The sequence below is a fragment of the Pongo pygmaeus genome, chromosome 6 (genome assembly GCF_028885625.2).
Source record: "Pongo pygmaeus isolate AG05252 chromosome 6, NHGRI_mPonPyg2-v2.0_pri, whole genome shotgun sequence".
NCBI lineage: Eukaryota > Metazoa > Chordata > Mammalia > Primates > Hominidae > Pongo > Pongo pygmaeus.
In genome coordinates, this window is record NC_072379.2 from 42,363,298 (window position 1) to 42,383,952 (window position 20,655).

At 61.6% G+C, this 20,655-nt stretch overlaps 2 protein-coding genes across 13 annotated transcripts in view; one reads left to right on the forward strand and one right to left on the reverse strand.

Annotated features, from left to right (window-relative positions):
* OGDH (oxoglutarate dehydrogenase) overlaps window positions 1–8,456 on the reverse strand; it is a 481,583-nt gene extending 473,127 nt beyond the window's left edge. The window contains exon 1 of the mRNA XM_063667354.1: window positions 8,444–8,456. The gene's annotated coding sequence lies outside the window, so the exon portion shown is untranslated. The remainder of the gene's footprint in view (window positions 1–8,443) is intronic.
* The window catches only part of CAMK2B (calcium/calmodulin dependent protein kinase II beta), a 110,329-nt gene extending 90,045 nt beyond the window's left edge, over window positions 1–20,284 (forward strand). For 2 of the 12 annotated variants that reach the window (XM_054494735.2, XM_054494741.2), the window contains 8 exons: window positions 2,601–2,638; window positions 2,824–2,895; window positions 4,420–4,464; window positions 6,233–6,281; window positions 16,531–16,606; window positions 16,722–16,816; window positions 17,139–17,373; window positions 17,918–18,097. In XM_054494735.2, coding sequence (XP_054350710.1) covers window positions 2,601–2,638; window positions 2,824–2,895; window positions 4,420–4,464; window positions 6,233–6,281; window positions 16,531–16,606; window positions 16,722–16,816; window positions 17,139–17,371 — 608 coding nt within the window. In that variant the 3' untranslated portion in view covers window positions 17,372–17,373; window positions 17,918–18,097. Of the gene's footprint in view, window positions 1–2,597; window positions 2,639–2,823; window positions 2,896–4,419; window positions 4,465–6,232; window positions 6,282–7,787; window positions 7,902–8,351; window positions 8,481–10,770; window positions 10,900–16,530; window positions 16,607–16,721; window positions 16,817–17,138; window positions 17,374–17,837; window positions 18,098–19,701 lie in introns of those variants that run through there. The other 10 variants (XM_054494738.2, XM_054494746.2, XM_054494747.2 and 7 more) reach the window with 9 other exon arrangements.
* The last annotated feature ends 371 nt before the right edge of the window (window positions 20,285–20,655 follow it).

Consider the following 20,655-nt stretch of genomic DNA (forward strand, 5'->3'; position numbering starts at 1 on the left):
AAATGCAGGTTTTGATAGACTCAGGGATCTAAACGGAACCCTCTTAGTACCAAGGACTGTCCCGGGTCTCTGTCAGCCCCGCCGATGGGCCTAACTTCGGTGCCTCCTTTCCTGTGAGAATCTTCTGAGGATGTGCCCGGGGAAAGAGCTCAGTTCTGCTGCTGCCTAGGGTGACATGCTGGCCCCGGTTCCAATGCAGAGCCTGGCTGGAAGTGCCGCTGGGTTGGCGGAGGCTGCGTGCCTGGCTGTCCCCTTGGGGGTGGGGTAGAACTAGCCTTCTGAAACTGCCTGCTTCAGTTGGCCACAGCTTTTTGAAATGTGTGTTTCTGGAGGGGACTGGGTCCATTCCTTGCCTGTTTAGCTCCCCACGACAAATGTCCTCAAGGCGAGGCTGGATGCCTCCTTCCTCAGGCTCCTAGGAGGAGCCCGTCCCCCAGCTGTGTCGGGCAGCTGGTCACCAGCAAGGACAGGATCCCCCAGCTGCAGCCTCAGGCTGGCTGGCACTGGGCAGGTGTTTCTGGGATGAGTTGTGTGTACTGGAGATGGGAGGGGAGCTGAGAGGGTGGGATGCATAGACAGGAGAGGGGGCTATGGGGGTCCTGGAACCCTGAGTTCCGAGTCTTTGGGACTCTCCCTCCACAGCAAGTTACAGGGAAGCAGATTTGAGCCGCAGCGAGGGGGAGGGTTTTCAGTCTGTGCTATAGGGAAATGGGCAGTCGGCATTTCTGGTCCTGGGAACTCACTGGGCAGGGCTGCCTTGGGACATCAAGGAGGTGGCCCTGTGCGCAGCTTTACCAGGTGGGGCCTTAGGCCTGGGGACGGGAGAGTGATGCCTGAGGCCCCTCTACTTCTCCATGGATCCTGGGAGGGACTCCTGGGCTTGATACAAAATTGTTGAGAGTTAAGAGATCTGTGAGGAAGGGGAGCCTGGGAATAGAAACTGTGTGCCCACTGCACATGGGGTCCACAGGGCCACATGCAGCCACTGCGCAGGCACGACCCCAGTCCCCACAGAGCCCAGGAGGGGCCAGGGCCATGGAGGAGGCAGCGCTGGGCATCTGGACAGGGAGGGGGTGGTCAGCAGGCAGCAGGCCCAGGCCTGTCTATGCCCTGTGGGGTGCAGCCTCCTGATCTCCACGGCAACCTGGAGCACCCAGCGTCAGAACCACCGGGAGGGCTTATGGAACAGATGTCCAGCCCTGCAGAAGTTCCGGCTCAGGAGGGCGGGGTGGGCCTGGGAATTTGCATTTATGACTGTACAGGGTGATTCTGCTGCTGCTGCTGCTGCTGGGGTTGGGGGAGGATCCCATTTGAGAAGCGCTGCAGTCCTAGGTTGAAACGTGCCTGTCTGTCCCCACCCAGGCCTGCATGGGCAGCACGGGGTCCCCAGGCAGGAGGACCCAATTTCACGGCCTGGCCAGCCAGGGTCCTGGAGCCAGGCGGTGGAGGAGGGATGGGGGGTTGCTGTGCCACCTTCCTTCCCGGCTTGGCCCGGGGGCAAGCATCCCCACACTGCCCATGTCGTCATGCCCTTGGCTCCAGCCTGGCTGCCTCTCTAACCCTGCTGTACCGGCTGGCCGCATGGCCCTGGCTCTTTTTGGTGAGCGTGGTCCAGGACAGGTGACCTGTGAGTCCTGGGCCCGCAGTCTTGCGCCCCTGCCCAAACCAACACAAATCTTGTTTTCTCTCTCTCTCTTCCTTCCTCACTCCCTCCCCTTCTCACCTTTCCTTTTCTGTAAGGTAAGCTGACTTACTCTTTTGTTTATTTATTTATTTTTATTTTTTAGTTCTGTAATTAAAATCCTAACAGCCGTGGAGGGTGTGGGCACTGGGGGCTGGGGCCAGGCCCCTCTGACCTCTGAGGGGGAGTGCTGGGTGAGGCGGGAGCCCCGCTGCTGGGACCAAGTATCCTCGGGGGCTTGTGGGCAGAAAGGCCTGTGCTGGCCCCAGTCAGTGCACAGAAGCGGCCCCAAGGCCAGGGCTGCTGGGCAGCTCGGAATGAGGGCGAGCAGGGCTGCCCTTGGTGCCTGAGCCGAGGGGCCCATGGGACAGACCTCTGAGGCCTGGGTGCCAAGGTACGGGGGTCTGAGAGCAGGGTGAGCACCTGGGCTGGGACAAGGCCCTCTGAGTGGGCGGCCAGCTGAAGCCCACCCACCCCTACCCCAGGAAGGCAGGGCCCGGGAGGGCATGACCTCTGGGGTGCTGGCTCAGCTGCCCCCACCCCAACCTGGCACCGCTAGTCCTGAGTTCCCATCAGGGAGGAAGCGGCATCCTGCCTTCCTCTAGGAAGAGCTTGCATGTGGCCCAGAAGCCAAGGGGGCTCCCCAGCACCCACGCGCATCTCTGGGTCTGGTCAGAGGAGAAATCTGGATGCTTGCAGGAGCCCCAGGGTCATGGAGGAGGCTGGAGACAGGGCTGTCCTGGGGTGACGGGACAGCCCCCGACCTGCTCAGAGCCAGCCTGGGTGCTGGAACCACACTTACCTCAGGACCCTGGGCTTGCTTCTGGGGAAAGAGTGGGATCAGGCAAAGGGGTGGGGGTGTGCTTTAGCGAGACCCAGGCCCATCACTCACCATACCTTCTTCCTCCCCATGCAGCAGCCAAGAGTTTACTCAACAAGAAAGCAGATGGAGTCAAGGTGAGGCTCCAGCCGGGCCCTGGGGTGCCGGGGTGCCGGGGAGCCCAGAGCCTGCAGCTTCACCCCCACTCCCTGGGGCTCCTGCTCTGGAGTCCCCGTCCCCCCATGCCCTGACAGACATGGGACAGGGAATGGTGAGTGAGGGGCTTCTCCCACCTAAGGGTTCCTCTTCCCTCTCTCCACAGCCCCAGACGAATAGCACCAAAAACAGTGCAGCCGCCACCAGCCCCAAAGGGACTCTTCCTCCTGCCGCCCTGGTACTGAGCTCCTCAAACTCTGCCTCTCAGCCCCTCCTACACCCCTGGCTGTGTGATTGCCGCTGGTCAGAGGGGGCCTGGTGAAGGTGGGGTCTGGCCCCGCCTGGCCTGTCTGACAGCACTCGCATGGCCCCCGCCCCTCATCCCTCACTGGTGGTGAAGTGGAGAGAAGAGGCCACTGTTGTGGGGGGGGGCTCCAATTCAGACAGGTTTAGGGCTGCTCTGGGGAGCCCCTGGCTGAGACCCACATATGTTGGGGTGCAGGGGAGAGGCCCAGCCTCCCACCCATGTTGACCTGTGGATGTCTCTGCAGGAGTGTTCAGGAAGTCAGTGAGGCAGAAGACACCCTCTCCCCACCAGGACCCCACCCTCAGCTCCTCCACCATCCTCAACAGGCCGACCCACAGACCACTCCCAGGCTCTGGCTTGGTGGGGCTGGGCCAGGATCTGCAGGGGGAACAGCCCGTAGTGGCACATTCCACGGCCATGGGGAGACGGGGCCACAGTGGTGCAGTAGAGAGGTGTCTAAGCCAGTGGCAGCCAAGGGGGGGGCTTGCCGTCCCGTCTGTGTTCCCTCAGTGCTGCTCTGTGGCTGCCTGAGAGGCAGGACTTAGGGGCTCCCTGCCGGGGAGGGGAGGGGTCCCCACCATGCTCCGCTCCGACTGCGCCCGTCAGTGCCCCTTGCCCTGGGGGCTCCTACAGGTGAACCCTACAGCAGTACTCCCAAGGATGTAAAGTTGTGGCTGGTGGGTGCCGGCCTTCCTGCTGGGGCACTGTGCTGTGTCTCTTCAGCTGTCTTAAGAGCTTTGGGGCTTGCTGGCCCGTAGGTCCCCAGATTTGCTGCAAGCAGGCTTGGTGTCCCCTGAGAACCCCAGGCCAGGCTTCGGGAGCCAGCCCCAGACTGCCCACGGGAATACTGGGTTTGCCAAATGGCCACCTTGAGACCCAGGAGAGGAGAGCGGTCCTGGGAGGGGCGAGCTGCTCAGAGCAGCCAGGCCGTGGCTGGAGGGTGGCCTGGTGCAGCCTACCTAGGGCCTTCCAGTGGCCAGGGAGGCCCACGTGCCAGCCTCACAGCCAGCCCCATCTCGGACCCTGTCCATCCCATGTGCCACCCCCACCCCCATGACATCTTCAAACCTGTGCCCCCCACCATGCTGGGGCACGGGTTCAGGCAGTAAAGGGTGGGGAGAACCCCTCAAGACCGAGCCTGGCTTCTCTGGCTCCCACACACATTGTGCAGCTTGTCGGGGCCCCACGCAGTCCATCTCCCACCCTGGACAGCAGCACCTCCGCCAGCCTGGACAGAGCTCCTGTCCGTTCCATCCCTGCCGGCTGACCCAGGCTCCTCCCCAGCTGCTCCACGCCGCCTCCATCCCTGTCCCCCACTCTGCTCTGCACTTCTTTCTTGCAGGCTCTGGCCACCCACACCTCCTCTGTCTCCCTGTTCCCCTCCTGGTGGTCTCTGCTTCCTCCTCTTCTCACTTTCCCTCTCTTTCCTTCCTCTGTGTCTTCCTTCTTCTGTAGGAGCCTCAAACCACCGTCATCCATAACCCAGTGGACGGGATTAAGGTACTGCCCTCTTTTCCTCCTCCCGCTTTCCCCAGGCAGGAGCCTCCGGGCCAGGAGAGAGGTCTGGGGCAGCATTTGTGCCAGAGTGGAGGGCAGATGTCCCATGGCCCTGGCCGCCCCTCCCCGCAGTATGGTAGGGCCCCAGTCCGTCTTCGTGGGCAACAACAGGACAGACTGGCTCAGGCCCCAGGCGCGCCCCTGGAGGTGCTTGGCACAGTTGCGCCCGGTCCCCATGTGGCCAACACTCTCAGACCAGGGCTCCGCGTGTCCCACCTACCACAGGCTGTAGGGCTTCCTGAGGTCTGGAGCAGGGCCTGCATCTCAGGAGCTGCATCCTTGACCCTCCTGGCTGTCCTCCACCCCACCTCCCTCACGCGGCCCCCAGTGCTTCCTGCTGAGCAGACCCTCCCTCCTCTGCTCCCCTCTCTGCTCTGGCCATCAGCTCCCATCACATTGGCATCATCACTCTGGGGCCAGGGAAGGGGCTGGCTCTCTGGGGTGGTGGGAGGGATGGGGCCAGCAGCCAAGCCGTTTCCAGGACTTCCAAAACAGCGCCGCTACACCCAACACGGCCCTCCAGCCCAGCTCCCACCTAGGCCTGGGCTCCTTACAGAGCCCCCAGAGTGCCTCTGTGGGGACCCCCACTTCCTTCTGGCCAGTGCCACCACCCAGCCCATCATCAGAAGACATCTTTCTCCATGGCAGGGACCAGGGGGTCCAAGGGGCACCCATGGTGCTAGGCACCAGGGCCTGGGCATTCTCTCCACCTGGCAGCTGGAGATGGGTGCCCCTGGGGCCCGTGTGTGTCTGGGGTGGGTCATGCTCTCTGCAGGACCCCTAAACAACCTTCTGGGCTATGATGAACTCTGACCCTGCACCGAAAGACCCGTAGTTCTGGTCTAGGGCCTCCGAGCAGTGTCCAGGCAGTGTCCAGACCAGGGGGCTGTCCCCCAGGGACCTTGTAAGATGTTTCCTCTGAGGAGCAGAGCAGGCCTCCTGGGGACCTGGGGGATGGTCTTTTGAAGGGCAGCAGCCCTGGAGCAGGGTGGGAGAGTCTGGGGCCACCTCTGCCCTCTAAGGCCACCTGAGAGGTGAGGCCGGGGCCTGACTAGACGTCCAGTCCTGGAGGGGCAGGTGCCCTGAGGGAATGTGGGCGACAGGAGTGCTCTGCCTGGGGCCAGGCCAAGGTTCCTGGAGCCCTGTGCAGACCTGCAGAGCTCCTGGGAATGCCTCACCCTGTATTTTGGATGACACCGGCTGCTGCTTCATTGGAACCAGCCAGTCCTGTTGTGTTTTACGTCTTGGAATTTCAAAAAGCCCGTTTTCCTCTCTTGTTAAAGAGTCGGCTGAGCATACCAGTCTCTCTGCCAGGCTCATCTTGCTGGGAGAAGTGGAGCCCTCATGTGTCGGGGATGCAGGGTGGCCACAGCACTAGGGTGGCAGGGCCAGCCTCGGACTCTGCGCCAGCCTGTGCCAGCTGCCGTGAGAATGTGCCCTGGTGAGGGGTGCCCTCCCAGGGACCAGCACAGAACTGGATGTCTTCTCCGGTCACTGCCGCATGAGGTCCACAGAGCTGGGGCCCTGCAGCCGCCAGAGGGCATGTTCCCTGAGCCCCTGGCCTTTAAGCCCTGTGGAAGCAGCCGAGGCAGAGATCAGCTTCAGAGCCTGGGCTGGTGCTGACACAGGCCCAGCCCTTTCCACCTGCCCTCAGCCACGTCCCACCTATCCTTGGCCGCATCCTGACCCGCTGCCTCCCGTGTTTCCTCAGGAGTCTTCTGACAGTGCCAACACCACCATAGAGGATGAAGACGCTAAAGGTACCTGCACTTGAGTCCTTGCCCCCCAGCGGCCTTGGCATTGCTGGGCTGCTCTTAGAGGTGGGTGGGACTTGGGCAGGGTCAGCTCTCCTGCGACGCCTGGTTTGTGCGTGTGTTGAGGGGCTCAGGGGCCCTGTAGCTGCAATCCCGCTCCAAGCCTGGGTGTCAGGCCTGCCCAGAGGGTGGGAAGCGTGGCAGAGATGACCGGCAGCCGGGCAGTCTCAGTCACCGCATCCAAGTGAGGAAGCCACGGCTTTGCACGGAGGCAGGTTCTCCACACCAGGACCCTCACGGGGAAACAGGCCCATGGGTAGAATTTGTTCCAAGATGCTGTCCTTGTCTTAAAGCTCCTTAAGCTTGCATTTCTGTCTAGCATGCACTTGTCAAGTGGCCGGGCAGCTGGGTGAGTGTGTCCGTGTTTGCCTTTGCTGAGCCAGGAGTGTCCTGCTGCGGTGGGCTTCTGCACCACAGATTCCAGGGCCCCCTCCCTTGCTCACCCAGGCCAATGTCTTGTGTGTTCCCCAAGAGGCCCCCAGGACACCAGGCACTGGGGCATGCTCCATGGAGTCTGCCGCCTCCAGACCACCCACGTGGGGCCTCCTGACCCTCATCGCTCACACAGTCATGTAATAAGCCTTACGCTGTTCTCAGGGCTACCCTGGTGCCCAAAAAGTGTCAGCCACTCTGCCAGTTTAGGGGAGAAAACTTCTCACCTGTCCAAAGCATAGCCTTGCTCCTGCCTGCCCTACCCAGCTATGACACTGTCCCTGAGCAGAGATGAGCACAGGACTTTGGGCCCTGGATGCCGGAGAGTGGGTGTTTGTGTGATTCCCCTGCAGCCTGGAACAGGCCCCAAAGGCAACAGCATGAAGGCTGTCCAGAGGTTCTGCCATCACCCTCAGCTGGGTGGGGTGCTGAGCAGTGAGGGAGGGGACCTGGGAGGGGGGCCCAGCCTGGATCCTGCAGGGGAGAAGAGAAGACAACCAGAAGCCAGCAGTTGTGGCTCAGATCTGAGCCCGAGCAGCCTCTCAAGGTAGAGGCAGACACCCCCCACCCCACCCTGTGCAGAAAGAAGCCTTGCCAGGCTGCCCTGAGGCTGGCACAGAGTCCAGGCAGGCTCAGTGGCCATCATGCCCCTACAATGACTGTCACTCCATCTCCGTGCGCCTGGCCTCTGCTGGCTCTGGCCAGGGGTGGTCACAGCACTAGGGTGGCAGGGTGGCCTCTGACTCTGCGCCAGCCTGCACTGGCCTGTGGTGCCCTGGCCTCTGCTGGCTCTGGCTCTGGCACCGGCCCCGTGTTGGCTCCTTCGGCCTTCACATACCTGCTGTGGCCACCACAGGCCCAGGACCCCCATAGGGTGGCCACCCCACCTCCACCCCAGGAGCCCCAGGTATCCAGCTGTCACCCCCTCCCTCCCTTCTGGCCTCCCCCTGTCCTTCTCCAGTTGCCTTCTTTTCCTGTGGGCGCCCCACCCACCTGCCTGCCTCACCTGTTCCGCCTCAGCCCCCAGGGTCCCCGACATCCTGAGCTCAGTGAGGAGGGGCTTGGGAGCCCCAGAAGCCGAGGGGCCCCTGCCCTGCCCATCTCCGGCTCCCTTTAGCCCCCTGCCAGCCCCATGTAAGTAGCCTGGGCCCTGCTGCTGTGGGGGTCATGTTGGAGGGCTGGCAACCCCCTAGAGGGGCCACTCCAGAGCCGAGGGCAGGCTGAGCGTGGACCTTGGCTCCAGCCTCATCACCCCACAATCCCTCACTGGGGCTTTCCAGGGTGGCCCCAGCCCATCGAGCCCCACCTCTTTGTGAGGAGGGCCCTGGACCACTTTTCTGCTCCAGGCCACTGGGCAGGATGGGAGGTCCCGGAGGCTCGGGCCTCAATTCCAGTCTTCAGGGTCGGTGCAGGCCTCACTCCACCTCAGCTTGCGGGCGGCGGGGCTCTTTGCTATTGAGTCAGGCTCTGATTCAGGGCCTGAGGGGTCTAGAACACGGGACCCCTCCTACTGGCCTCCTCCGCCTTGCCGCCGCCTGGTATGTCTGTCTGCCTCATGTTCACGACTCATCTGTTCCACCCCAGCCACCAGGATCTCTGACATCCTGAACTCTGTGAGAAGGGGCTCAGGAACCCCAGAAGCCGAGGGCCCCCTCTCAGTGGGGCCCCCGCCCTGCCTGTCTCCGGCTCTCCTAGGCCCCTTGCCCTCCCCGTGTAAGTAGTGGCCCCCAGGCCTGCTGCCTCTGCTGCCGGACAGCTCCCTGCGAATGGCCGGCGCTCAGCAGCTTCCCACCTGCGTGCACGGCCCAGCTACCCTGCCCCGGCGCCGCAGCCTGGCGTCCTGCCCTGGCGGGGCTTCCTGTGGGCTCCCACGCTAACCAGCAGGGCAGCTCCTGGCTTCTCCCTCAGGGGCCCAGACCCCTCCACGGCTCCTGCTCCCACTGCCACTCCCCGTTCGATGTCCAGCCCCAGGCCCCTCTCAGAAGGGTCTGTCCCAGCCCCGGGCAGCCCTGGCCCCTCTGAGGCCCCCCATGCCCCTAGGCCCTCCTGCTGATCACTGTCCCAGCCCCACAGACTTCACACCCACCCAGGGGCCCTGCCCATGGTGCCCAGGAGCCTGCACTCAGGGCCACCCTGGTTCCTGATGTGACCCCAACCCCTGAGCACCCTTCCTCAGTCTAGGGGGCTGAGGAAGGTGCCAAAACTAGAACCCCAGCCAGGGTCTCTGGAGCTCACCAACAAGGGGATATTACGGAGAATCATAAGCCTGGCCTCCGCTGACCTGGGCTGTCCTCATGGGGCCAGGCCAGGTCTCCTCTGTAACACCCGTGACTCCCGCCTCTCCCTGTAAGCCTGCCCAGCGTTCCTCAAGGGCCACTTACCTGATAGCTTCTTGCTGGCCAGCAGCCTCTCCCTGGAGGGTGCCCTCTGCCCCCAGCAGCTTCAGCCCACGCCACCCGACAGCCAGAGCATCTGCCCTTCACTCCTGCAGCCTCCTCTCCACGCACACGCTGTCCGCAGCAGCACCCTCTGTCCCCCGTCTCCCTCTGTCCTCCCATATCCCCCTCGGTCAGCCTACAACCTCTCCACGTCCCCCTAAGTCCCCCCTCTATCCCTACATCCCCCTCTGTCCCCCAAATTCCCCTCTTTCCTTCGTTTCCATTTTCCTCCCCAAACTCTGCTCTGCCCCTCACATTCTCCCTCTGTCCCCCACACCCCCTTCTGTCCCCCACACCCTCGTGTGTCCCCCACACACCCCTCTGTCCCCCACAATCCCTTCTGTCCCCCACACCCTCCTGTATCCCCCACACCCTCCTGTATCCCCCACACCCTCCTGTATCCCCCACACCCTCCTGTATCCCCCACACCCTCCTCTGTCCCCCACACACCCCTCTGTCCCCCACACCCACCTTGGTCCCTTCACGCCCTCCTCTGTCCCCCACACACCCCTCTGTCTCCCACACCCCCCTCTGTCCCCCACACCCTCCGCTGTCCTCCACCCCCCTGCCCCCCATGCCCCCCTCTGTCCCCCATACCCCCTCTGTCCCCCACACCCCCTCTGTCTTCCACACCCCCTCCTGTCCCCCACACCCCCTCTGTCTTCCACACCCCCTTCTGTCCCCCACACCCCCTCTGTCCCCCACACCCCCTCTGTCCCCCATACCCCCTCTGTCCCCCACACTCTCCCTCTGTCCCCCAGACCCTCCTCTGTCCCCCACACTCCCTCTGTCCCCCACACCCCCCTCTGTCCCCCACACCCTCTGCTGTCCTCCACCCCCCTGCCCCCCATGCCCCCCTCTGTCCCCCATACCCCCTTCTATCCCCCACACCCCCTCTGTCCCCCACACCCCCTCTGTCCCCCATACCCCCTCTGTCCCCCAGACTCTCCCTCTGTCCCCCAGACCCTCCTCTGTCCCCCACACTCCCTCTGTCCCCCACATCCCCCTCTGTCTCCCACACCCTCCTCTGTCCTCCACCCCCATCCCCCACGCCCCCCTCTGTCCCCCACACCCCCTTCTGTCCCCCACACCCCGTCTTCCATTTCCCCGTCTGTCCCCCATACCCTCCTCTGTCCCCCACACCCCCTCCTCTGTCTTCCACACCCCCCTCTGTCCCCCACACCCCCTCTGTCCTTCACACCCACCTTGGTCCCCTCATGCACCCCCATCCCCTACACCCCCTCTGTCCCCGCACATGCCCCTCTGTCCCCCACGTTCCCCTCTGTCCCCCACGTCTCCTCCATTTCCCGTTTCCCTCTCTGTCCCCCAAGCTCCCCTCTGTCCCTCACATCCCCTTCTGTCCCCTATATCCCCTCTGTTGGCCCAGGTCCACCATCTTCCCCCACACCCCCCATCTTCCCTCCCTCCCCTCTGTCCCCTTGTGCCCCATCCCCCACGTCTGCCTGTGTGCCCCTCAATCTCTGGCTTGGCTGTCTGCCCATGGTTTCTCTCCTGCGTGCCCCCCGTGCCTGCCTTGTCTTCACGTCTTGTCTGTTCCGCCCCAGCCCCCAGGATCTCTGACATCCTGAACTCTGTGAGGAGGGGCTCAGGGACCCCAGAAGCCGAGGGCCCCTCGCCAGTGGGGACCCCGCCTTGCCCATTTCCGACTATCCCTGGCCCCCTGCCCACCCCGTGTAAGTAGCACCTTGAGTGGCCCTGGCAGCGGCTGCCGGGAGGGGCTCGGGGCGTGCGAGCCTGGCAATGGTGCTCTGGGAAGGGCCAGCTTGCGGGGGAGGGCGGGGCACAGGATCCCTCTGCTGGATCCCAGGGAATTGCTTCGAAGCACATGAAGGTGCCATTGGCTTTCAGAAAATGGAGGTTATGGTTATGAAGTGTGTATGACACGTGTGTGTAGGAAGAGTGTCCGAAAGAGCAGGTTTGTCGCCGATCCCAGCACTCGTGACCCTGAGGTCCACAGCTTTCTCCTGATGGGAGGGGAATGGGTGGCAAAGGGTCCGCACGTGTGGCAAGGGCCAGCACGCCAGGAGCTGCTGGCTTGGGTCAAGGTGGACCTGCTGGGCAGGGGCAGAAAAGTGTCAGTCCCGGCCTGAGACGCTCTAGCATTAGAGCTGTCCAAGTCCAGACAGCAGGGAGCAGATGGGGATCGGGAGGTGCGGATCTGGGGGGCAGCTGGGGCCAGGCTGAAACAGAGCGGGCGGGACAGGAAGCACAGGCTGGGCAGCCTCCCCGGCCAGGGAGGAGCCAGGCTGGGCCACCTCCCCGTCTGTCTGCCGACTACCCGCAGTATCACTTACGGGGATGGATGACATCCCAGGGCTGCTGCCACCCCCACCTGTGGGGAGACACCAGGCTGGGGGTGGTGTGGAGATACTTTTAGAGAAGAGGCTGCTGGGCCAAGGGCTCGGCATGGCAGGGCAGTGGCTAGGTAAGTACTTGAGGGACAGGTGGGGTCTGCGTGCCCCCATCCCCTCTGCAGGCTGGGCCTGGGGACTGCTGCAGGCAGCCAGGGCAGAGGGGTGTGGGGAGAGTGAACCCACAGGAGCAGCGGCCTGAGGAGGGGGATGCAGGCTGCAGGCTCAAAGGGGCACTGGATCCACCCTGGGTGCCCGAGAGGGCAGGGGGCAGCCCCTGGAGGGATACTCACCCCCAGAGCTTCTGTGGTTGGCTGAGGACCCCCAGCGGGGGTTAACTGAGGAGATCAGAGGCAAGCAGCTGAGGGGAGAAGCCAGGTTCTTGATGCTGATAGGGTCGGGGTGCCTGGGCGACCAGAACTCAAGGAGGGAGGCATGGGGAGGGGCCGCCGTGCAGCTGGAGTGGGTGCACAGCAGAGCCTCTGGGAGTGGTCAGAACCCCCCACACCTGCCACTTCTACAGCAGCTCATCTGATTTTAAGGGGCTTGCTGCCCTTGCAGAAGTGGAGGGGTGTGCCCAAAGGAGCCTGCCTGGAAGGTCACCCCATCAGGTTGGCATGACCCCAGCCCAGGACTGCAGCCTGCCCTCAAGGTCTGTGCAGTATCTGGGGTGAGTCCTCTGAGGACAGGGCCCAGGGTGGGTGTGGAGTGGCCAGCTCGGGGCTCCGTGTCCAGGCTCACCTTCAGGGGCCACAGCACAGACCTGCCCCTCCAGTCTTCCCTGAGCTTGGCTGGGGAGGTGGGGGCTGCAGGAAGGAGCTGTGAGCAGGGCAGGATGGAGATTCGTGTGGCCCTCCTGGGAGGGGCTGGGCAGGGCTGGGAAAGGGGTGGGTGAGATGTTCCGGGAACTCAGGGAAAGGAAGAGTCTGGGTACTGCCCTGAGGGCACCTGGGCCCAGGTGGCAGGTGGCCAGCTTTCTCCCTCCTTTCCACTTCCTTTATCCAGAAGGCACCCACCAGCTGTGTAAATAGGGCAGGTGCCCACGGCCCGCCTCAGGCCCCGTCTCCTCCCCACCCACGCTCTCTAATCTCGGATTATACACAATCCAGCCTGATCCCTGGCCAGCTGCCCTCCCTCCCGAAGCCACCTCTGGCTCTGAGAGATGGGGTTGGGGCCAGCCTGGAGTCCCAGGAGTCCAGGCCAGGATGAGAACCTGCTGTGACCCCACCTGGACGCATTAAGCCTGCCTGGATCTGTTGCCTCACCCCAAGAGAGCCACAGGCAATGCAAAGGCTCCTGTTCATGTCGGGGCACCTGGAAGGCCTGACTTGCAGAGGCTCTTGGCTCGTGCAGACCCCTCCAATGCCAGACCCTGCCCACCACCTCCCCTTTGTCCCTGGAACTGCCAGGACAGCTTGTCCTCAGCCAGCAGGTTTCCCCACCCGGGCACCCCTTCATGTTGGGCACCACTCCTTTCCCTCCATCAGGGATCATGCCCTTCTTCAGGGGCCTGGATATCAAGGACACAAAAGCTCCTATGTGCTATGTGGGGAGGCAGAGTGGGGGCTGGGTCAAGCTGGGGTCTGGGCAGCGCCATTTTGCAGGGCAGGGGCAGCCTAGGTTTCCCCTCTGTGGAATGGATGGGTGGATCTCACGACGGACCTGCTTCCCATACTTCAGCATGGTTACCACTCTTGATTGGAACTCTGACTGTGCATCTCCTCTTCTGTTTACTTTACGCTTTCTCTTCACATCAACTCCCATTTTAATTACAATTTGTTTAAAAGCACTGCATATTACTTCATTAAACGGAAGGTTAGTTTCACTTACCATTAGTGTAAGGTGACTATAGAACCAAAGCAGACTGGAAACCAAATGACATAATGTCATTCTCTTCTCCATTCCAGCTGCCTGCTGCTGTGCGCCTGAGAACCCTTGTGGAGTGGGAGGGGCAGCTCTCTGTGTACGTTAGAAAGGGGGGTTAACTAAGTGACAGGAGGTGTTTGGGACATGTGGACACCAGACTTCTCTCTTGGTGCAAGGAGGGCAGAGCCAGGCAGCCTAGTGGGGCCTGGCTTGGGGGCTGTTGGAAGGACTGGCTACAGGTGGAAGAGAGGTCAGACCTGAAGCTTGGGGCTACCTCCAGGAAAGGACAGGTGAAAGTGGAGGCATGAGGCGGGGGAGAGGCAGGTGCCAGGCAGAGGGTGGAGAGGAGGCAGGAACGTAGCAGCGGGGGCGGGGGCGGGGGCGGGGGCGGGGGCGGAGGCGGGCCCTCAAGTGTCATATGCTACTGTCCTGGGGCCCAGGGGCAAGGACAGGAACAGCCACAGCATGTGTTGGGACAGAGCTCTGTGCCTTCCTAGAGCTGGGCAGGTGGAATGGGGCAGGAATGGGACTCGTGGTGGCTGCAGCAGGAACTGGAGGGGAAGGGGCTTCTGGATCCTGCAGCCTACCTTCCTAGAGGCCAGCTTTCTAGGGTCCACCAGGTGGGTGGGAACTGGGCTTGTGTAGCAAGACTGTCCTGAGGACCATCCATGACATGGTCTAGATGAAAGTTAGGCAAGAAAGGGAGACAGGCTGGCAGCAGAAGTACAGCTGGGTCAGGAGCAAGGGCCTTTCCAGATAGGGACAACCCACGAGTGCACATGTGCCCACGCCACACAACACAGGCACACACGACACGTGCACATTCACAGGCACTGCACACACACATGCACACACAGGTGCTCATGCATATGTATGAGCTTCACCTGCACACCGTCCTGCTCATGTGCATGTTTCCATACACGCACATGAACGCACAATCACGTGTACACACATGCATGTGATCACATATGTGAACATGTGTACACCCCACTCCTCAGGTGCCATCGGGCTCCTCCTGCTGTCACTGTGCAGCAGGGGACATGAGGCCCCAGAGCAGACAGGTGTAGCACAGGTGTTCCCAGGCAGCGCCCCACACACATGCATGAGGCACACCTGGGCATGTGGCGCCTCCTTTGTGGACTCAGTCCACCTGCCAGGTGGGCTCCCTGGTGGTGTGAGCTCCCAGAGGCGGGAGAGATAAAGGCAACCCCACCACAGGGCGTGCTTAGAATTCCCTCTTCTGGCTGGGCACAGTGGCTCACACCTGTAATCCCAGCACTTTGGGAGGCCTAGGTGGGCAGATCACTTGAGGTCAGGAGTTTGAGACCAGCCTGGCCAACCTGGCGAAACCTCATCTCCACTAAAAATACACACACAAAAAAAATTAGCTGGGTATGGTGGTGTGCACCTGTAGTTCCAGCTACTTGGGAGGCTGAGGCAGGAGAATCGCTTGAACCTGGGAGTCAGAGACTGCAGTGAGCCGAGATCATGCCACTGCACTCCAGCCCGGGTGACAGAGTTAGACTCCATCTCAAAAAAAAAAAAAAAAGAATTCCCTCCTCTGGGAATTTAGACCACAGACAGGTCACATGTATGTGACTGTTGGAGGCAGCACTCACAGCTGAAGAGTGGAAACGTCACCACAGGGCCTGCCTTCTTGGTGAAAATGGTGTCCTGCAGGGCGGGCAGCTATTTGAGGGCAGGTGTCCCGGGTGCGGCCTGCAGCAGCCTGAGGGTCACGGAGCGCAGTGCTGGGAGTGCAGAGACTTTCCCCACAGGGAGAGTTCCCAGGAACTTGCTTCCGGTGCACTTCTGGGGGTTTGAGTTTTTTCCATGGACGAATTACTTTGAGAAACCACTGTTACTCATGTGTATAGGTGAGCGTGCGTGTGCATGTGTGTTCTATGTGTGAGTGTGCATGTATGTGCATGCCTGCGTATATATCCTCGCAGATGTGGCTAGGGACCTCACTCAGGACAGTAGTTCTGCCTGAGGAGAGTGAATGAGGCAAGATTGAGGAGAACACAGGCATCTTCAAACTACATGTGCGGTGCTTTATTTCTTTAAAAATGCGTCTAAAGCAAATAGGAAAGTGTTAAGATTTGAATCCGTAGAGTGTGGGTTCTATTATTCTCTCCACGTCTTCCATACATTTAAAATCTTTTACAATGAAAATAAGCTGTAGTTAAAGCAGCAATGCAGGCTGCCAGTGAGCGCCCCGGAGGCCAGTGAGGACCAGCATGGCTGGGGGGCCTGTTGGCATCCGAGGGGAGCAGGCAGGAGCCGCAGGCAGGCGCCCGGGAGAAGCCTGGGCATGGGGGTGCAGGGCAACAGGGGTGTCTGCAGGAGTAGCATGTGGGCCCCGGACTGTAAGCAGGTGAAGCCAGCAGGATGCAGCTCCTATGAGAAAAGCGGGGAACAAGAGACCACGCTCACTCTTCCTTCTGCGGGGACAGCCCTGGTCATCGCTCTGGGGAACCCTGTAGCCTACATTGCACCTGGCCACCCCCTGCTGCTTCCTCCTTCCCAGCCTCCGCGTGGCCTTGCTGACAGCTCCTCCTTTGAGGCAGGTCTCTGCCTTCTCGCCTGGTGCCTGCACTCAGTAGCCCCCTCACCAGAGCTGCTGGGTGAAGGAAGCACTAAGAACCCAAGGCTTGGGAGGAGGGTGGGGCTGGGAAGCTGCAGGGAAGCGCAGGGCCAGGCCTGGTGGGCCCCGGGGCTGGCTCACGGGAGGGCAGGAGGGAGACTGCGGCGGACAGCACGTGGGGCCAGGAGGTGACCTCCAAGTGGATTGTGGGGATTTTTCCTCTTTCTGCATTTTCCAGGCATTTTGTAATGTGGATAGAATATTTCTGTTCTTCAAAAATACTTTAGTTAAGAAAAATAAGATGGAGGCTGTTGCACTTGAAAATGAAGAAGCCACTGGTGATGGAGGGGGGGCGGGCGAGAGGATCTCTTCTGCGAATAGCGGCAGGAACACAGCGTGGATGCAGCTCGAGCTCCCCCAGGCCCTCCCCTGGGTTGTGTGGAGGGGTCCGGGGGGAATGGGCCAGCACCCAGTGGTCACCTGGCCATGTCTCCCCACAGCCCGGAAGCAGGAGATCATTAAGACCACGGAGCAGCTCATCGAGGCCGTCAACAACGGTGACTTTGAGGCCTACGCGTGAGTCCCTGGGGCTGGGGGGGGGCTGTGCAGGACAAGGATGTGGGACCCTTGGGGGGGCCTGCTCAGAGTCAGGGGTCCACGGGGCCCCTCCTCACTTGGATTTGGCCCCCAGGAAAATCTGTGACCCAGGGCTGACCTCGTTTGAGCCTGAAGCACTGGGCAACCTGGTTGAAGGGATGGACTTCCACAGATTCTACTTCGAGAACCGTGAGTGAGGGAGCCCGGGTGGGCATGAGGGGGCGGTGCCCCCAGGAGAGCCTCTCGGCCCCTCCCAGGGACAGCATGGTGGCTGCCTATGGAAGCCCTGTCCCCTCTGTGCCCAGGGTTGGCCAGCCACCTCTCACCCGCCAGAGGCCATACCCAGCCCCCAGAATCCCACTCTTGGAGGGGCCCGTGCTGCTCCCAGGAGAGCCGAGCCTCCCCAGTAAGGGGAGTTGAGAGAGGGAAAGGGTTAGGCTGGTGGGGGTGGAAGATGGGCACCAGAGCAGCCACAGTAACCCGAGACCCCCGCCCCGCCTGCTGTCTACAGTGCTGGCCAAGAACAGCAAGCCGATCCACACGACCATCCTGAACCCGCACGTGCACGTCATCGGAGAGGACGCCGCCTGCATCGCTTACATCCGGCTCACGCAGTACATTGACGGGCAGGGCCGGCCCCGCACCAGCCAGTCTGAGGAGACCCGGGTGTGGCACCGCCGTGACGGCAAGTGGCAGAACGTGCACTTCCACTGCTCGGGCGCGCCTGTGGCCCCGCTGCAGTGAAGGTGAGTGTTCTGTGCTAAGTGACAGCTGGGGCAGAGGGGTGGTGGTGGTGTGAATGGCTGCAGCCTGGGGAGGCGATGGGGAGCAGTGGGGTCTGTGGCAGAGCCCATGCCTGGGAAATCCCTGAGCTTTCCTGGTGAGGCCACAGGAATGATGTCAAATTAGGGACCACGGCAGGCTGGGTGTGGTGGGCCTCCCCAGAGGACTGGGGAGCTGATGAGGGCCTGAGCAGTCCACACTGGCCAGAGCTGGGTGGGTTGCAGGTGGATGGGCCCCAGGCAGCACAGTCCTGGGCACTATGCCGTTTGTGAGGACTGTTAGAGCCCCAGATGGGAGTTCCCCAGGTGGCGGGTGCAGCGGGCCCAGAGCCCAGAGCCCAGTTTTACAGGGATAGTAGTAATTGGGTTGGGCACCTTGAACCCCTCTCCCGAGTGGGCCCTTTTCTGGACTTTAACCCTCTCTGCAGTGCCGCGTGGCAGACAGCAGAGCCTGGGGGTGGACGGGAGAGGGGGCTGCTGAGGAGCTGACCCACCCGCCCCATTTCAGAGCTGCGCCCTGGTTTCGCCGGACAGAGTTGGTGTTTGGAGCCCGACTGCCCTCGGGCACACGGCCTGCCTGTCGCATGTTTGTGTCTGCCTCGTTCCCTCCCCTGGTGCCTGTGTCTGCAGAAAAACAAGACCAGATGTGATTTGTTTAAAAAAAAAAAAAAACAAAAAAAAAAAACAAGATGACGACGACAACCACAAAAAAAATTGACATCAGATGAAATGAAAAAAAAAAAAAACAAAAAAAACTAAAGGAAGGAAAAAGCTGTAAAAATCACTGGCATTCGTGGGGCCGCTCCCCACCCAAGCTCCACGTGTGTCCGTCTGTGCTCCTGGCCTCTGGGGGACCAGCTGGGACATGAACTTGTCTGCCAGGCCCCCATCACGTGCTGAACGGTGTTAGTTTGTAGGTAACGCACACACCCCACACCTAAGGTGTCTGCATCCTCCTGCCAACGCATGGGCTCCACGTGGTGTGCTCGCTGGCTGTCGTGACTGTCAGCTGTCTCTTGGGAGGGGCTGTGGGGGCCCGCTGGGCTGCCTCCTTTCCCGCTAGTTGTGCCTGAGAGTTGCTGTTGTTCCTGCTTTCCCTTCCCTTCCTTTCATCCCCTGAAGGGCTAGGTGTGGGTTTTCCGTGCCCGGTATCCCCACACACCCAGCACGGACAACCCTTCAGCAGAGCCCAGGCCGGCCCCTCACCCCCTGGAGTATTGAGACGGGAGTCCCATCCCCAAGGCCATCAGAGATGCCCCCACACACCCAGGGCTCCAGCTCTGGTCCTTCTCGGGGAGTAAAGTGCAAAGAGGGGCACAGCTTAGCTTCGGGCCTCTCGCTGAGCAAGAGACAGCACTGCTGGCTACAGCTCCAACACAGCCAGCTGTGGCAAGAGGACTCTGCCTGGGCTGGCCCCCCTCCTGTGTGAGGTGTCTGTCCCTTCTCTGCTGGCCAGCAGCAGATGCACTGGCAGCTCCCAACCCTGTTTCCGCCCCTCGGCCCTCCCCCAGCCTGCTCGGCTTCTCTGCACCCCGCAAGGGGGAGCAGACTTTTGACAAAGGACTGCGGGCCTCGCTCAAGTCCCTGAGCCCCCAACTGAAGCTGGGAGGGGAGGCCAGGCTTTGTGTCTGGGCATACTTGTCTGCTGATGGAGTTTGGGGAAGCCTGGGGCTTGGGGTTTGGTTGGGTGGTGCAGCAAGTGGCAGAGTGGGGTCAGAGGTGGTGGCTGCCCAGCTTCTGGGCTGAGACGAGGGTCGGTGCAGGGGTTTGCTGAAGTGGGAGTGCCTTTGGAATCTGGGCCAGGAGCAGAAGGGAGCAAAAGCTACAGTGGGAGCCAGCCGAGGGCACGTGGGAGGCGTGAGGGCAGTGCTGCCCGTGCAGTGTCAGGTGTGCCAGTGCCTTGGCGGGCTGCAGTGCGTGTGAGGGCACCTTCTAGGTGGGCCAGGGATGCAGCTATGGAGATAAGGCGGGCTGGGGACAGAAACAGGTGGGCACAGGGCCCAGGACACCAGTGGATGGAGGGCAGGGTGCAGCCCTGTGCTCCTGAGCGTCGGCTGCCTGGGTTCGAGGAGGTGGGTCCCCGGCCCCTTGTGATCGTGTGTACCATGGGGGAGCTCGGGGACAGGGCAAGCCCGAGCATGGTGGGGCTGCAGGGCGGGTCTGAAGCCAGGTTGGGTGGGGGTGGTCAGAAGCTCTGACTGCAGAGGGTCGGGGCTCCTGCCCCAGTGCCTGCCCACTTTCAATTCACATTGTTTTCAACAAGGATTTTCTTTATCTTCCCTACAAATCAAGCCAAGGGAGGGGCACAGAATGGGGAACAGGACACAGGATCCTAAACTCCAAGGGGACTGTCCACCGATGAACACTCAGAGTGGACACCATCTTCCGTCCACGCTGTGCCCAGGACAGCTGTCCCCATCCATGAACACAGGGTAAACATCTGCCGGGCTCCGCACCAGTGGCTCCCTGGGCCATGGGACAGCGGCAGGGCTCACCACGGACAGCGCGTGGCCCAGCGGCCGGCCACCCTGGCGTCCTGGGGCCTCCTCCCCTCCTCTCCCTCTCACCTTGTCACCTCCACGGAGCTGCCTGTCTGGGATAATTTGGGGATTTTTTTTCTGGGGGATAATTCTTTTGCATGACCCCTAAAGAGCAAGCCACACCGCTCTGCTAGCTAGGTGTCCGCGGTGTGGTGGCGGCGGCCGCTGGCCAGCGCTGCAAGGGGTCGGCTGCCCACGGTGCTGGCTGGCCTCCCCTCCTCTCTTTTTGCTGAGTTTCATTGTCTTTTCTTTCTGAGCCTTGTAAGTGTACAAAAATTATTCTTATTTTGTTCTGTCTCGGGAAACTGCAAATAAAAGAAAAACAGGACAAACTGCTTCAAGTGCAGCTGGGTGCTTTAGCTGGAATCCTGCCGACCTCCTGCGCCAAAATACAGACTCAAGCCCGGTCCCTGGCCAAGACCCTACTTGGGCCCCTCCTCCAACAAAAGGTAGTGCTATGGGAGCCCTGAGCTGGCCCTGACAGTCCTGAGCCCCTCTAGGGTGAACGGCTCACCCCAGGTAGGGCACTAGTCATAGATCATAGCTCCACCAGCTGTCCCCACCTCTTCCTCTGGTCCTCTGAAGTCTTCTGGGCCCAGCACTGTCCACCCTGGATGCTGGAACTGAAACTGGATCCCAGGCCCCAACACCCCTGACCTCGCCATTCACCCCCAGTGGCCGCTAAAGATGTGGCCAGGGCAGCCTC